Below are 14,836 nucleotides of genomic sequence, written 5' to 3'. Positions count from 1 at the left end.
CAGTTTTTCTCAGCAGGTGGAAAGTTTTAGTTTTGGGGTGGCGGGTTTTGTTGTTTTGAGTTTTTTCATGATAGGACCTAGAATGATCTGGATCATCCCATCAGCTCATCTCACTTAGTCCGTGGATAATACAGCAGGGACAAACACTATTGTAACGGAACTGGTTATTATTAAGCAGCACAAAGGGGGAACTCGCAAATTCTCTTAAACCTCTGCCCCACATCTGGCTGTGTCAGTGGGTCGTAAAAACCTCTCAGGTGTTAGCCGCTGTGTTTCATTTGGTATCAGCTTAGCAGAAACCACCCTCCACCTACTATCCCAGCCACCACAGCTGGGTGAGGCATGTCTCAATAAACTGCCACTAGGTGATCAGGAAGGCAGTAGTGTGGCTCCACCTTGGGCCAACTCTGTCCCTGATCCACTCTGGCCTCAACTTCCTTTTCAGGAAAAAGTCCCAACCTTCCTCCGGGAAAAGGAGGGTGTGCACTGAATCATTTCAGATTTGTCATGTTGGCTGAAGAAGGACTGATGGTCAGAGTCAGGTGGGAGACCGTGGATCTGGGCATAAGTTCTGGTTCTGCCACTAAGTGGCTGTGTCCACTGTGGGCAAATGGCTCCTTCTGTGGCCTCAGGCTCTTCTCTGTAAAATGGGGATAATAGTTGTGCCTACTTCATGGAGTTGTTGTGAGAATTAAACAAACCGGTGTCTACAGGATACGTCAGACAGTGCCTGGCATGCTGCAAGATAAATCAGCTGTTGTTTTTATCTGTAAAATGAGGGCCCCTGTGTACTCCAGGATCTCTCAGCCCTCCTAACAGAAAAACTAAGTATCTCTAAGAGTGCCATTTTTTGTGTTTTCTATGCACCTCTGCCCCATCAAACTCTTTCCAGACCTCATACAGATAAGCGTTTGCACCAGTGGTTTAAAAGGGGAACAGGAGGGGCGCCTGGGTGGCGCAGTTGGTTAAGCGTCCGACCTCAGCCAGGTCACGATCTCGCGGTCCGGGAGTTCGAGCCCCGCGTCGGGCTCTGGGCTGATGGCTCGGAGCCTGGAGCCTGTTTCCGATTCTGTGTCTCCCTCTCTCTCTGCTCCTCCCCCGTTCATGCTCTGTCTCTCTCTCTCCCAAAAATAAATAAACTTTGAAAAAAAAAATTTTTTTTTAATTTTTTTTTCAACGTTTATTTATTTTTGGGACAGAAGGAGACAAAGCATGAATGGGGGAGGGGCAGAGAGAGAGGGAGACACAGAATCAGAAACAGGCTCCAGGCTCCGAGCCATCAGCCCAGAGCCCGACGCGGGGCTCGAACTCATGGACCGGGAGATCGTGACCTGGCTGAAGTTGGACGCTTAACCGACTGCGCCACCCAGGCGCCCCGAAAAAAAATTTTTTTTAATAAATAAATAAAAGGGGAACAGGAAAGCTGTACCCTGTCTTGCATGACCCTAGGAAAAAAGCCTCTCAGTAGGGCAACTCTAGCTACGCATCCAATCTGAATGTCCGCTGGGGCTTTCTGCTGCCTCAGTTCAACTGGCAGCAAGGAAATTGGTTCTGTTCAGAGAGTGGGGAATGGCAGGAGGGGCTTCTGCGCTTGGGCTGGGGTGTGAGTCCCTAGGTCTCTCTGATCGGCCCCAGCCTGTAGCCCATGCAGCCTGGGGCCAGGAGTCTTCCGCCAATTCAGTGATGGAACTCAGAACCCTGGGCTGCTGTTTCTGGGTATTGTAATGATAATAATGATCTCGTTAATTAACACAGTTCATCACGTCCATCAAAACAGAAGTGCTTCGGGGGGCGCCTGGGTGGCGCAGTTGGTTAAGCGTCCGACTTCAGCCAGGTCACGATCTCGCGGTCCGTGAGTTCGAGCCCCGCGTCAGGATCTGGGCTGATGGCTCAGAGCCTGGAGCCTGTTTCCGATTCTGTGTCTCCCTCTCTCTCTGCCCCTCCCCCATTCATGCTCTGTCTCTCTCTGTCCCAAAAATAAATAAACGTTGAAAAAAAAATTAAAAAACAAAAAAAAAACACAGAAGTGCTTCTCAAAAATCCTTCATCCATCCCGCAAGCATGGCCCATTTTTATGACAAGACACCGGAGGCTGAGAAAGGTTACCACCTGAGGCAAAACACTTGGCATTGAAGCCAAGCTGCCTTGTTTAAATTGCTGGTGATATTTTTCTTGCGTCCTACTCGCATCGCTCACAATAAGCTGCTTGATGATTTGTTGAACGGAAGCAGTGTCCTGAGTTGACGCTGACATCCTCCTAAAAAGTCGACAGTATCCACAGCCGTAGCCCCATAACTATTGAAAACCTTATTAACGAGCAAAAGTGGTCAATGCAAATGGCTTGCCCAGAGCTGCGATCCACTGGATCCTAGAGAATGGATCTTCCTGGTGAGGTCAGAGAGGAAGCTTAATTCTGAGCTGAGCCTCCCTCTTGGCTGGAAATACCAGCCCCAGGTGCTCCCATCCCACCGCCCCAGCCTGCAGTCTGTGATTAGGGGCCCTAATGGCCATAATGCCTCCAATGTGGTGTTTAAACCAATAAGGCTTCAGAGAAGTTACGGTATGTTTAATAATGGCTTAATGACTACTTGTGAGATGCAAGGCTTCTGGTTCCTGTTTGGCCTTGATTTACAGCCCAACTCTGGCTGAGGACAGCCAAGAAACCCCCTTTAAGCCCCCAGCGGAAGAGGGAGGTGTTCACACCAGACCTCTTGGATTCCTTTAAAAATTTAGAATTCAAATGAAATACAAATGATAGTTGACTCCCCACCCCTCTCGCTAGTCCCTGGAAGTACTGAAAATAAAAAGCAGTGTAACCCAGACTTAGGAACCCCTCGATCCACACAAGAGAGCAGGGTTCCAGGGTCCTCAGGACTTTCTTCCCAGGTCTTAGGGTGGGGGTTGTTTCTCTTCTCAGAAATTCCAAGCTACTTCGCTAGTCCTATGCTTCCTCTTGGCTGGGAGGCTCAACTTCTAGGACATACCACCCTACCCTCACCTCCCTGCAAAATGGCAGGCCTGGGGCAGCAGGGCCCTGAGGTCTGGGCTACCTACCACCAGCCTTTCCCCAGTGGATCCCCAGGCACTTCCAGATCATTTGAGAGGTATCCACTCCATGCCTCCTGTTCAAACCCCAAACCCTCTAGGTACTCCTCCACCTGCTCCAAAGTCAACCTCTGCTGGACCCTGTCCCTTCTGGCCCTGTCTCCGCTTCTCAGACCCACCAGGAATATACAGAAAAGCTCTAAGGATTGACTCAATCCAGCCTCCAGAGTCAGATGAGGACACTAGTGACAGTTCAAGGTCCCAGAGCTAATTAATGATAGTGCCCAGGCCCAAGCTTCCCAGCCCCCTTTCCCGGAGTAGTGCTGTTTCCACACATCTCTCTCAAGGGCTCCCGTCCCCGTGAGGAACAAGGGATCCCCAAGAGAGGTGTTTTTGCTGGAGGCAACGTTTTTCCAGCTCCTAGCAAAGGCTTGGGTTAAAGTCCCAGCCCAGCCCCTCCCCCACCCCGCCCTGATCCCAGGTTTCTGTCAGGAGCCCAGGCCTAAAAGTGTTCGCTGGGAGCGGAGGCTCTCCCCCCAGGTGCCTCAAGCCCCTAGGGGCAAGAGCCTCCAGGCAGGGTATCAGGACCGGGGTTGCTGCTCTGAGCGAGGGACTCACCAAGGTGTGCAGACAAAGCGGACCCTGCCGTCGAGAGAAGGTGGCTTCCTCCCTGTGCTCGAACTGCCTCCGAATACGGGGGCTGGGGTGAAGCAGGGGGCTCCCGGGCTCCGAGGGGTTAACCCGCGCGGGGCTGCACGTGACGTGGATGGTTCCAGCATTAAGTCAGAGGCGCGGCCCCCTCCCCTGTCCCCCGCCCCCCCGCGGCGCGCGCCGCTCCCGGGGGCTCCGCGCCCCCGAGCCCAGGTCCCTCCCCCTTGGCGGCCGCTCACAGGCCGCACGGGCAGCGCGAGGCCCGGAGCCCCGGCGGCCTGTGCGCCGGGAGCCGGCATGGACCCCGAGCGCTGCGCGCCTTTCGGCATGGGGCCCGGGCCCGGCCCTTACGCGGCCTCGGGGGACGAGCCACCGGGCCCCCACGGGACCCCCGCCGGCGCGCCTCACCTGCACCCCGCGCCGCCCCGCGGCCCGCGCCTGACCCGTTTTCCGGCCTGCGGACCCCTGGAGCCCTACCTCCCAGAGCCGGCCAAGCCGCCCGCCAAGTACCTGCAGGACCTCGGGCCCGGCCCGGCGCTCAACGGCAGCCACTTCTACGAGGGCCCCGCGGAAGGTAACGCGCGGCGCGGGCGTAGCGCTCAGCCCCGACCCCCTCACCCACCCTTCCCCGGCCCGCCCGGGCCTCCTTGCTTCCCTCTCCCGCTCGCCCAGCTCTCCACTGTTTTGACCCTCTAGCCCGTCGTCGCCACGGGTCCCTCACAGGGCCCACCGGCGCTGGTCCAGGCCGGGCAAAGCCAGCGCGGTGCGGAGGCAGAGCCGCTCAAGCCTCCGGTGGCGGGAAAGGGGAGGGGGAGGTCGCTCGAGGGTGGAGCTGCGACGGCCCCCGGCCCAGTCGGGCCCGAAGGCGACCGGAGGCGGGAAAGAGAAATCCTGCTTGGCCGGAGTTGGCCTGGAACTGCCACTGACCCAGAAGCCGGGACCGGGCCCAGGGCCTGGGCCCCGCACTGAGCCCGCGGTCCCGGTGCAGGGAGAGAAGCTCGGTTTTTGTGTCTGGCGTCCGTTCAGGGTCCTGAGCTTGGGCCCCGACCTGGAGGGGCCAAGCAGGACACCAGGGGGCTGCGGCCTGGCCTCCACTGGCTTCTCCTCCCAGCCCGGCCTCCGAAGGGAAGGCGCTGCCAGCGCGTTAGGCTTTGGGCGGCGCGGCCGCGGCTGTTCCCGGAGTGCCGGGGCCATTCTCGATACCGAATAACTGTGTTCTTATTTCTCAGACCAACCTGGCCTCCCCGTCGTTATGCACGGGGAGGGCCGCCCTTCTCGCAGTCTTGGCTTCCTCGCACTGGATCGCCACCAATGGGCCGTCGAGAGTAGCCCGGCGGGCCTGTTCCCTGGGCTCCTCGGGCCCCGGGCCGGTGCCCCATGCGCTGAGGCCAGATGGACACAGAACGCGCCTGACCACCGGGGCATGCAACGCGGGCCCGCAGCCCCGCCGACACCCGCCGCACCGACCTACCTGTAGGAGTCTGGGCGCCCGCCCATCTGCGCTGCCGCATCCCGCACCTTAGGCCCAGAGTTGAATCAACTGAAGTCTGCCCCAATCCGCCTCCACCCCGCTGGCGCCTCGCGGGCCTCCACAGAGTGGTCAGGCAGCTCAGGCCTTCGCTCTGCCGGGGCAATGGGAATGTGTAGGGGAGGGCGGGGAGGTGTGTGGGGGTCAGCGGAGGAAATGAGCGAGTCCGCGGAGCTCCGTGTCTGTGCCCTTTGAAAGAGGCTCTCCTGATAAAAACCACAGTTGGGACTTAATGAGAAGCAGTTGGCCTGGCTCCTCTGATCCCAGCCAGACGGCGGCGGCCGCGCAGCCCCATGAGCACCGCCGGGGACAGGTACCCGGCCTGGCTGGGCGCGCGCGCGTCGGGCGAGACCCACCCCGCGGGCCCGCGTCCCTGCTGGGCGCACCGGGTCCCTCACGCACCGCGGGGAAGCCAGGACGGGCAAAGTGCGGAGAGCGCTGGAGCTGAATGAGCGACGGGGCGTGGAGGGACCGGCCCAGCGACGGCGAGGGTGTCAACAACGAAATGCGTGGAAGTAAACCCGAAGAGTGTTCACAACAACGAAAAAGAGGGAACACTGAACAAAACAACGGAGGAGAGAGGCGAGAAGGAGAGGTCAACGAATGTCGGCAAGCAAGACAGAACGTTAGGAAATACACGGAGAGCGAACAGAAAAAGAAGAAAAAGCAAGCAGAGGATCCAACGATCGAACGAAGCGGGTACATGGAGGAGGGAAAGGACAAAAAAGAGTAGAAGCAGCAAAAAAATGAAAGGAAAATAAAGGACATCCTAAAAGAGCAGAAAACAGCAAAATGAGATCAAGTGGGAGAAGAAAATTGACGATTCGAGTTGAGCGGACGACAGGCCAAACGAAAAACAGGCGCAGCGGGTGCGAGCCGAGCCTGGGACCTGGGCCGCCGCTCGCCTCCCGGGTGCCCAGGGCCGAAACTCGGCGGGCGCGGGCGGCTCGCGTCCCTGCGGGGGAGCGGGGCTGCTGGGGAGGGACAGCCGCGGGGGACTAGGGCCGCACGGTCTACGAGGTAGGAAGTGGTGGCAACGGGGGAACACACCTTATTTCCCGGCCTCTAACTTGACGGGCTGCGAGCGTTTCCAGCTCAGTCCAGTGAGCGCGCAGCTGCGCCCCATCTGCGGCGCGATCTTTGCCGAGGCCGGGCAGTCGCGCGCTCGAGTCTGGCGCTTCTCTCCCGCTCTTTGCGGCACCCTTGGCGGAGAGCGCCCAGCCCTGCCCTAGACCCCGGCGGCGTACTGGCGGTGCCAGCCACCCTTGGAGTCCGGTGCGCGCGGCTGCTCACAGGGCCGGAGCAGTGCCCGGCCGTTCCTTCCTGCTCCGCCGGGGCCGCCTGGGCCGCCCCTGGCTCGGCTCTCTGACCTGGGAACCACCGACTGGGAGACCCCGGGCCGGGTAACTGGAGGGCCGCGCTCATCGGCCCGACTGCAGACCTCGAGGATTCCCAATCACTGGCCCTCGGCTGAGGCCCCTACGCCAAAGCTGGAAATTCTAGGGAGAGCGCCAAGGCCCCGCTAGAGTCCGGCGCACGGCGTTCTTGTCCATAACGGTTTCGGGTTATCAGCCGGAGCTTCGAGAGCCCAGGCCTTGGCGAGCTCTGCGGATCGCGTGGGAAACGGCGCGGGCGCCGGCTCGGAGGAAGGCTCCCACGGAAGCTGAAAGCCGGATGGTTGGCCGTGCGGCCTCAGGGGACGCTCTCTGAGGGGGCAGTGGGGCTCCGGGTTGGCGTCCCAAGCGGTACTGCTCCCGAGCTGCTGCCCTGGCTTTGAGACAGCCTCTAGCAGGGGCTCTGGCGCCCCCGGGGTGGGGGAGAGCAGCGGGCGTGAGAGCAGAGTCAGGGACGCAGCACCGTCGCTGCCTCAGAGGTTTCCGTCTGGGCTCCCGTCTTTCAGGCCCGACAGACTTCTGCTGTGGTGCTGTGGTCTTGCAGGCTGTGGACACCCTGGTGCTGAGTCCCAGGATGGATACCAGTCTCCGCAGTGAGCACTCCCCCTCAACCACACGGTGTCCCTACCAGGTGCAAGTGAATCCTATACACAGCCTGCACACACCTTGGAAGTGCTGGGCGCTGTGGGGTGCATGCACCCTTCTCTTTACAAGCTCAGATGCAAACTGCTGGCTTGCCTAACTACTCTGCCTTTCCTTCCTTTCCTCCACCGCTGCCCTTCATTGATCCCACCTGCACCAGAGCCCTGGGCTTTGCTCTTCTATGAGGTGTGACCCTGTTCCCCCAAAGAGGGAGGAATGCCTGCTTTTCCCTGGAGCCCTCCAGGCAGATGGAGGTTTCAGGGCAATGGCAACAGGGACGGGAGAAGTGCTCCCATCCCTTGGGAGGGCTGTAGAATGGGCAGGCATGGGAGGCCAGCAGAGGCCAGCAGGCTTGGCCCCCTCTTCTGGTGGCTATTCTGAAAAGTCCTGCTGCCCGTTGTCTCTCTTCCTCTGGCAGCTCAGAGCCCAGAGCTAGTCCCTTCCTCTGGGCAGATCCTGTTAGGACAGCCACCGAAGGCTCAAGAGCCGGATCAGCAGGCCTCAGAGCTTTGGGGAGCCCTCTACAGTGACATCGGTGCTCCCCTGACCCCCATCCCTGAGCCACTCTCAGCCTTTTTTGCCTGGAGTCCAGCAGTGCCTCCCTCAGAACCCAGGACTCCCAAGACTCTACTTCTCAAAGCTGTTGTATGTGGGGTGCCCTCGAAAATTTTAGTCTCCCAGTCTCCCTGACCATTCAGTTATTTGGTTCCGTTCCCATGAGTCCTTATTCCTCAGCTGCTACCAGTGCACCTCCCTCTAGAACCAAAACATGTTGGCTAAGAATGGAAGTCAGTGGCTGGTGCCCTTTCTTCCCTATGCTCCACTTGAGTTGTGACCTGGCGCCTAGGCTTTTGCCGTGCACAGCCCCCAGGGGGCAGGCTCTCACAACATGGAGCTTACTGCCCAGCCTGGCTGGTCCGGGCAGGTCACCCACCACCTTCCAGCTGAGGGGGACCTTGCCCAACTTGTCCTCCGTAATGCAGCCAGGCAGCCAGAACCTGAAAATCCCATCTCTCTGGTCCCCTCCTTCCCTGATGACAGCTGTGATCCCGACACCAAGTCCCAAGGAAGAAACTGCCTCTTGGTGCCAGCTTGCTGGGCCTGCTGGGGCCCAGGCCCCTGCTGGGGATGGGCCAGGGCCAGGGCAGGGCTGCGTGAGTCAGTGGGGCGTCTTTGTGGCGGGAGCTCCTGGGAGGACTGTCGAGGAGAGATTTCATGGCGGGCGCTGCTGGGGGGCCTCTCCAGAGGAGAGGGCGGAGCATCAGCAGTGACCTATTTTTCATCATGCCCCGGGGTTGTGACAGAGCTCCAAGCTTCCTGAGGGCTAGCATGTCAGAGTGGGGCTGCTGGCAGCTGGGCCCAGCTGCAGCCAAGACCCCCCACCCCGCTGCTTGCTAATCAAGGGCAATGGGGGAGCCATCAGAAACTGCGCTGAGAAGGGAGGGGGCAGACAATAACCAGAATGATGGGGTTGGGGGCTGGATGCTGTTTTGACACTGGTCTGCTGTCTCTCCTTCTCTGAGCATAGCCTGTCTGCTGCCTCTCTAACGCTGCAGCTCGAGTCCTTGCCCAAACATCACAGTTTTCAGAGGCATGAGACAATCTTTTTGGAAGCATCTTTATCCCATCTTGCCCTTCATACCCCAGGGCCGGGATTGTCCTGAGACTCGGGGTCCAGAGAATGAGGCACAGCCAGACCAGCCAACAGTGATCTGAGTGCCCCTGTCCATTGCCTGCCTGGACCTGGGACCCGATGCATGGGCGTGAGGACCTGGGAACCAAGGCCCACAGTCAGGGACAAGGAGGCACTTCCTGGCAGGGGCAGGAGATGTCGAACACCCCATCCTCGCCCCCTCCTCCCGCCCCTGCGCCTCTGTGCTGGGCCCTGCCACGGCGCCAATCCTGGCACCTCCACACCCTGTGGGATGCACCACCACAAAGCACTTCCCTGAAATGAACCCTCCTCCGGCCCCAGCAGATCCGCCCAGACCACAGAGCACATGGTTCCCTAGGGCCCCCTCCCCAGCTGGAGGCTCAGCAAGCAGGCCTCCCAATGCCAGGCTCCCATGGAGGGTGGCTGCTGGGACAAGGGAAGAGAAAGGAAGGGGGAGGCGGGGACTGAAGCGTCAACGTTCTTCCCCCTCCCCCAGTCCACCCACAAAACCTCCTGGTTCGGTTTCCATCCTCCTTTTTGTGTTTTCCATTGCAGCTGAGGAGAAGGCCTCCAAAGCTGCCAGCTTCCCCCAGCTGCCCTTGGACTGCCGAGGGGGCCCCAGGGACGGGCCCTCTAACTTGCAAGGCTCCCCAGGCCCTTGTCTGGCCAGCTTGCGTGTCCCTCTGTCCCCGGGACTCCCTGACTCCATGGAGTTGGCCAAGAACAAGAGCAAGAAACGCCGTAACCGCACGACCTTCAGCACATTCCAGCTGGAGGAGCTGGAGAAAGTCTTCCAGAAAACCCACTACCCTGATGTGTATGCCCGGGAGCAGCTGGCTCTGCGCACGGACCTAACCGAGGCCCGGGTACAGGTGAGGGCGCTCCGGACATGGGCCTCTCTGGCCGCCTCTACCACCCTGACCACGGGCCCGGCCGCGGGAGAGGTGGGCACTAGTGCCACACAGAGCTGCCTTTCCCAGGTGCCTGCCCCCAGTCTGCCTGTCCGCCCTGGGCTCCCCCTCCATGCCCAGCTCTGCTGCAGCCACAGGCTTGCAGTCCAAGTTGAGGCCTAGGCCTCATGGGAGTGGTAGCCTCTTGGAGCCCAAAGACCTGTCTAGGAGTCCTAGCTCTGCCATTTTCTAGCTGGGGGCATGCCATTGGATCGCTCAGCCTCACTTTCCCTACTTAGGGAGTCTTTGAGGACCACAGATGTGACAGCATTTTGGAAGCCACGAAATGCTGAACACATATCAGGGCTGCTCCTGAGGTAGCCGCTCAGAGTCGGAGGGTCCCCACTGGGCGGGGGGCGTCTCAGGCTCCATGATGCTCAAAGCCATCTTGAGCCGGCGACCGTCAGTCCTGCCAGCTCCCAGACCCTGGCCGGGACAGCCTGGCCAGGGACTCTTCCCCACCCCACAGACTCCCCAGCAGAGATCAGGCCCCATGGCTTCCCGGATGGGGCTGTGGCCAGCTTCAAGTGGGGGGGGGGGGCGCGGGGTGAGGAGATGGAGGGATGTTGGGAAGGGAACAGGGGAAAGGGAGAAGGGAAGCCCATGTCCAAGACATGTCAGAAGTGGGAAAGAACATGAAGGTGGACAGCAGGGTGTGGGAGTGGGAAAGGAGGCTTCAGTCGAAGCCTGGCCCAAGAGGAAGATGGTGGTTGTTGCCTTGTTTTGAACTGGCATGATGCATGACAGGCTCCCCGAAACCGAGCAGGAGGCACTGGGAGAGGAGTGGGACTCGGGCTTCTCGGGAGAGGTGAGGAGGTCACCTCTAGGCGGAGGACATTCTCTCTCCCACCACAGGGGAGACTCAATAGGGACAAAGCTCATGCCTAGCACACCCTGTATGGAGCCTCTCAGGACACTCTGTCTGAAGGTACTGGGGCAGGGGCCTGCTCTGGAAGAAAGTGGGGGCCCGCAGGCCAGTCCACAGAGAGGCCAGCTGCCACCTGGCTGAGAAGGCCCTACAGCTGGATTCCGTGTAGGACCAGAGGGGCTTGGGCTGTTTCCCCTTCTCTGCTGGGTCCTCCTGCTTCCGCTTTCCTCCCGAAACAGACTTTTAGGACGGTCCTCCCAGGGTTCCCCAGGCCCTGAGGCCGTCAGGATGAGAGACCAAACATTCACAAGAGCCCATGAGATTCCATGAGCTGGGGACGTCCAGGGCATTGAGTCTCGGGCGCTTCAGCGAGCCTCTAGGGTAGGGTCTGCATAGCTGTTGCTGTGGAACTGCTGTGGAGAAGTGGAGCGCACCCTCCTGCTCCTCTTCCAGGACTCTTCAACCCTGAAGGGGTCGCATGGGTGGCCGCAGGCTCCCAGACCTAGTCCCAAAGAGTCCCGAGGGCTGAGGCCCTAGAGTAGGGCTCTTTTCTCTGACGGGAACGTGGCATCTACCCGTAGGCCCTGCCCCATGGACAGCAACAAACGACCACCCAGGACAATGCAGAGGGCACGGCCAGAGTGCAAGTGGACGTCTACGGTGGGGACTCTAGAGATAACGGCATGATGGGGAAGAGTTCCCAGTAAAGCAATCAGCTCACCAGCTCGACTCCTTCAGCTGCCTGCAGGGGAGGGAGAGTAGAGAAAGAGAGGCTGGGCAGCTGGGCGGCTGGGATGGTGTGTCCCTGACCTTGCCTCAGGTCTCCTCTGGGATCTCTGTATCTGGGGGTTAGGGGGCTGGGGGTATGCCGAGCTTTTGAACTGTCGTGGCTTCGCCCGCCTGAACGAATAGGAGTGTGAAGGGATCATGGGGGGAGTGTGAGGGGCTGGGGTGGGGTTGCATTCACACGTACACACACACACACACACACACACACACACAGCTTCTCTTGTTGTGGTTCCCAGCTAGATCCCTGAAAAGCAAGAGGATGGCTTGGTTTCGTTTTGATATTGCCGACATCTAGCCCGGGGCCTGACACACAAATGTTTAGTGATAGAAATACAAAATGTACGCACTGGTACACGTAAACGTAACGGTCATACGGCGTATGCCCAACGGCAGCTTCGTCACAGATATGTACACAGATGTGCACAGCACACAGGCTCCCCTGACCTGCCAAGAGCTCGCAAATAAGCAGGAGACGCAGATTACAGAATGGATAATGGCAATAGGGTGTGGTAAGTACGAGAGAGATGCCAGAGCACCACACCACACAGGTCCAGGGGAGATGTACGCGTGTGTTTGTGGCAGAAGAGTGGCAGGGGGAGGGGATGGGCAGCCCCGGCAGGGGAAGCCCGAGTGAAGACGGGGAGTAGCAAGGTAGCAGACTGTCTCAAAGGCAAGCTGGGGTGGGAGGCAACTAGGAAGAACCAAGTGTTACTGCCCAGCCAGAGATGTGGCTGTGGAGAGGGGCCGGGCTCTGGGCTCAGGATGAGAGGTGGGCAGATGGAAAGAAGAGGCAGGGTGGGGCTAGAGCCTGGGCACCGGTACACCTCGGAAGTGCCCGGGCCTCTGAGGCCACACAGATCCCACAACACCCTGAGTGACACAACCCGGCTGGAGAACCAAGAGAGTGACTCAGCCTGGTGAGTGGGGGTGGGGGGTGGCCCAAGGGACCAGTAAGCCCCCTCTGAACTTGGGCCTGTTCTAGGCTCCATTCCAGGTTCTCCTGGCCCTGAGAACAACACGGATTTAGAAGTTCCCGCAGCTCAAGATCCCCCAGGCAGGAGCCAGCGCCCCACCCTGCAGGAGGACACACACCCTCAGCTCTCTCCCCAGCAGGCTCTGTTCCTCAGGGCTGCTTTGTCACTCTCTCCGCCTCCCCCCTCTGTCCCCCAGGTCTGGTTCCAGAACCGCAGAGCGAAGTGGCGGAAGCGAGAGCGATACGGGAAGATCCAGGAGGGGCGGAACCCCTTCCCGTCTCCCTATGACATCTCTGTGTTGCCCCGAGCAGACAGCCACCCCCCGGTGAGACCCCTCTTCCCCTGAGGCAGGGCCTGGCCAAGTCCCGTGGGGGTAGCTCCGGCCCCAGGGAGACCTGAAGCAGCATTAGGGTTTTGTGTGACCGTGGGTAAAGCACTTCTGCTCTGCAAAATGGGGCTCTTCTGTCTCGTGAGTGGGGCATGCAGAGCAGCTGGCACGAAGGAAGCACTGGAGAAAACCTCATCTGGAGGAGCCACGGCAGGGGTCTCCTGAGTATGCCATTTCGAGTGTTGGGGGTAGGAGGGAGCAGATTCTAGACCTGGGCCAAGTGCAGGTTTCCTGGTAGGTTTCTGGAGCCCCAGGAGCAAAGACAGAACCCTTAGGTGAGGGTGGCAGCCCCTGGGTTACTAACTCATGGGCCTTCTTCTCTTTTCAGCTGCAGAATTCCCTGTGGCCCAGTCCAGGGTCTGGGAGCCCCGCGGGACCCTGCCTCGTGTCTCCGGAGGGCATGCCCTCCCCGTGCATGTCTCCATACTCCCACACTCATGGGAATGTGGCCGGCTTCATGGGGGTGCCGGCCTCCCCCGGAGCCCATCCTGGCATCTACTCCATCCACGGCTTTTCCCCTGCCCTGGGGGCCCACAGCTTTGAGTCTTCCCCAGATGGCGACTATAAGTCTCCAAGCCTCATCTCGCTCAGGGTGAAATCCAAGGAGCCACCCAGCCTACTGAACTGGACCACGTGATCGGTTGCATGGACATACAGACTAAGCTGCCCATCCCCTTTTCTGTTCCCAGCTGCTCCCACCCCACCCCAGCCTGGATGTCAGAGAGGACACACCTCTGCCTCCAAACCCCAGATGGTTCTCGGAGGCCCAGGCAGAGCAGCTGGGATCCTCAGCCTCCCGCAGGGAATAAGCTAGAGTTGTTTTTTTTTTTCTCTCTTAGAATAAGGTGGAGCTGCCCAGGAGAAAGGGGGGTTCAAAGCAGGTAGGATTCTTCCTATTACACATTAGGTCCCTTCATCCAACTCTGGGCTGGAGGAAGACACTGCCCTGCTTCCTTCAGATGTTGTCCAAATTTAACTGTCATCCCTCCAGCTGAAATGGCTGAATTGGCTCCTCATTCAGGGAACACCGTAAAATAAAAGGAGGAGGATGCTGGTTGAACCAGAAGAAGCTCTTTGTGACTTAGGGGAAACCAGTCTTGCATGACCATCTAGGGCCAGCCTTACTTCCCCCTCCCGCCACCAGGGGGCGAGCGCTCAGCGTCTGGAGCTCACGAGGGCCTAGAAGCCAGCAGTCCAGTCGGTGTAAACAGTGCCCGCAGCCTCTGCTCTAGCCATCCCTCATCCCTTGCTCTGGTCCTGTGCCCCTCCCCCAACATGCCATGGAGTCCTCTTCCCCTCCAAGGGGATGGAAATTTGGATTCTCTTCTATGGAATCAGGCCAGAGCAGGCTTCCTTGGTTTACGCATTGGATGTTGGTAAGAATAAAACAGATTTCCAGATTTGAAGCCCTTGAGATCTCAACCCAGACTTTGGTTAAAAAAAAAAAAAAAAAAGGCGTGCTGCCCAACATGATAATAAAGATGGCAAGTGTTTCCTAGACCAGGCGATTGTGCATCCTCAGGGTTTGGCACTCGGTTACGCTAGAGCTGGTCGGTGCCCAGGGTTCAGGCTCAGCCAGGCCTTCCTGAGGGGCCAGCAGGGATCCTGGGGGCTAGGGGAAGGTAGGCTGCAGCAGAGCCCCCAAGGCTGATACATGCCATGCCTGGCCCCGTCACCTACCCAGGACCTCTGTGGCTTCAGCTAGTGCGTGCGGGTGGTAGGAAGAGCCCCACTCTAGAGTCAAAAGGGAAAGGGGCAATCGGGGCCTGAGGGTCGGAAGGCCAGTGGGAAAGTGGAGATAAGCTTGTGGCTGAACTGGCAGCGGAAGGGAGGTGGAATGAAAGATGGGGGCCCACTGAGAGCTCTGAGCTCCCCTGGGCCAGAACCCCAGAGCAATGGGGGTGGGGCAGCCTCTTGCTCCCAGATGCCCCAGGAGCGAGTCTGAGCTGTGGG

The 14,836-nt window shown here is 59.3% G+C and overlaps 1 protein-coding gene across 1 annotated transcript; it reads left to right on the top strand.

The window, feature by feature from the left end:
• Positions 1–3,952: 3,952 nt before the first annotated feature.
• Positions 3,953–14,281, top strand: ALX3 (ALX homeobox 3). The gene is made up of 4 exons (XM_043575803.1): positions 3,953–4,270; positions 9,470–9,786; positions 12,692–12,820; positions 13,212–14,281. The coding sequence occupies exons 1-4, from the start codon at positions 3,994–3,996 to the stop codon at positions 13,518–13,520; spliced, it is 1,032 nt and encodes a 343-aa protein (XP_043431738.1). The 5' UTR covers positions 3,953–3,993; the 3' UTR covers positions 13,521–14,281.
• Positions 14,282–14,836: the final 555 nt, after the last annotated feature.

The sequence above is a fragment of the Prionailurus bengalensis genome, chromosome C1 (assembly GCF_016509475.1).
Source record: "Prionailurus bengalensis isolate Pbe53 chromosome C1, Fcat_Pben_1.1_paternal_pri, whole genome shotgun sequence".
NCBI lineage: Eukaryota > Metazoa > Chordata > Mammalia > Carnivora > Felidae > Prionailurus > Prionailurus bengalensis.
This window is presented reverse-complemented; position numbering and strand designations above follow the sequence as displayed.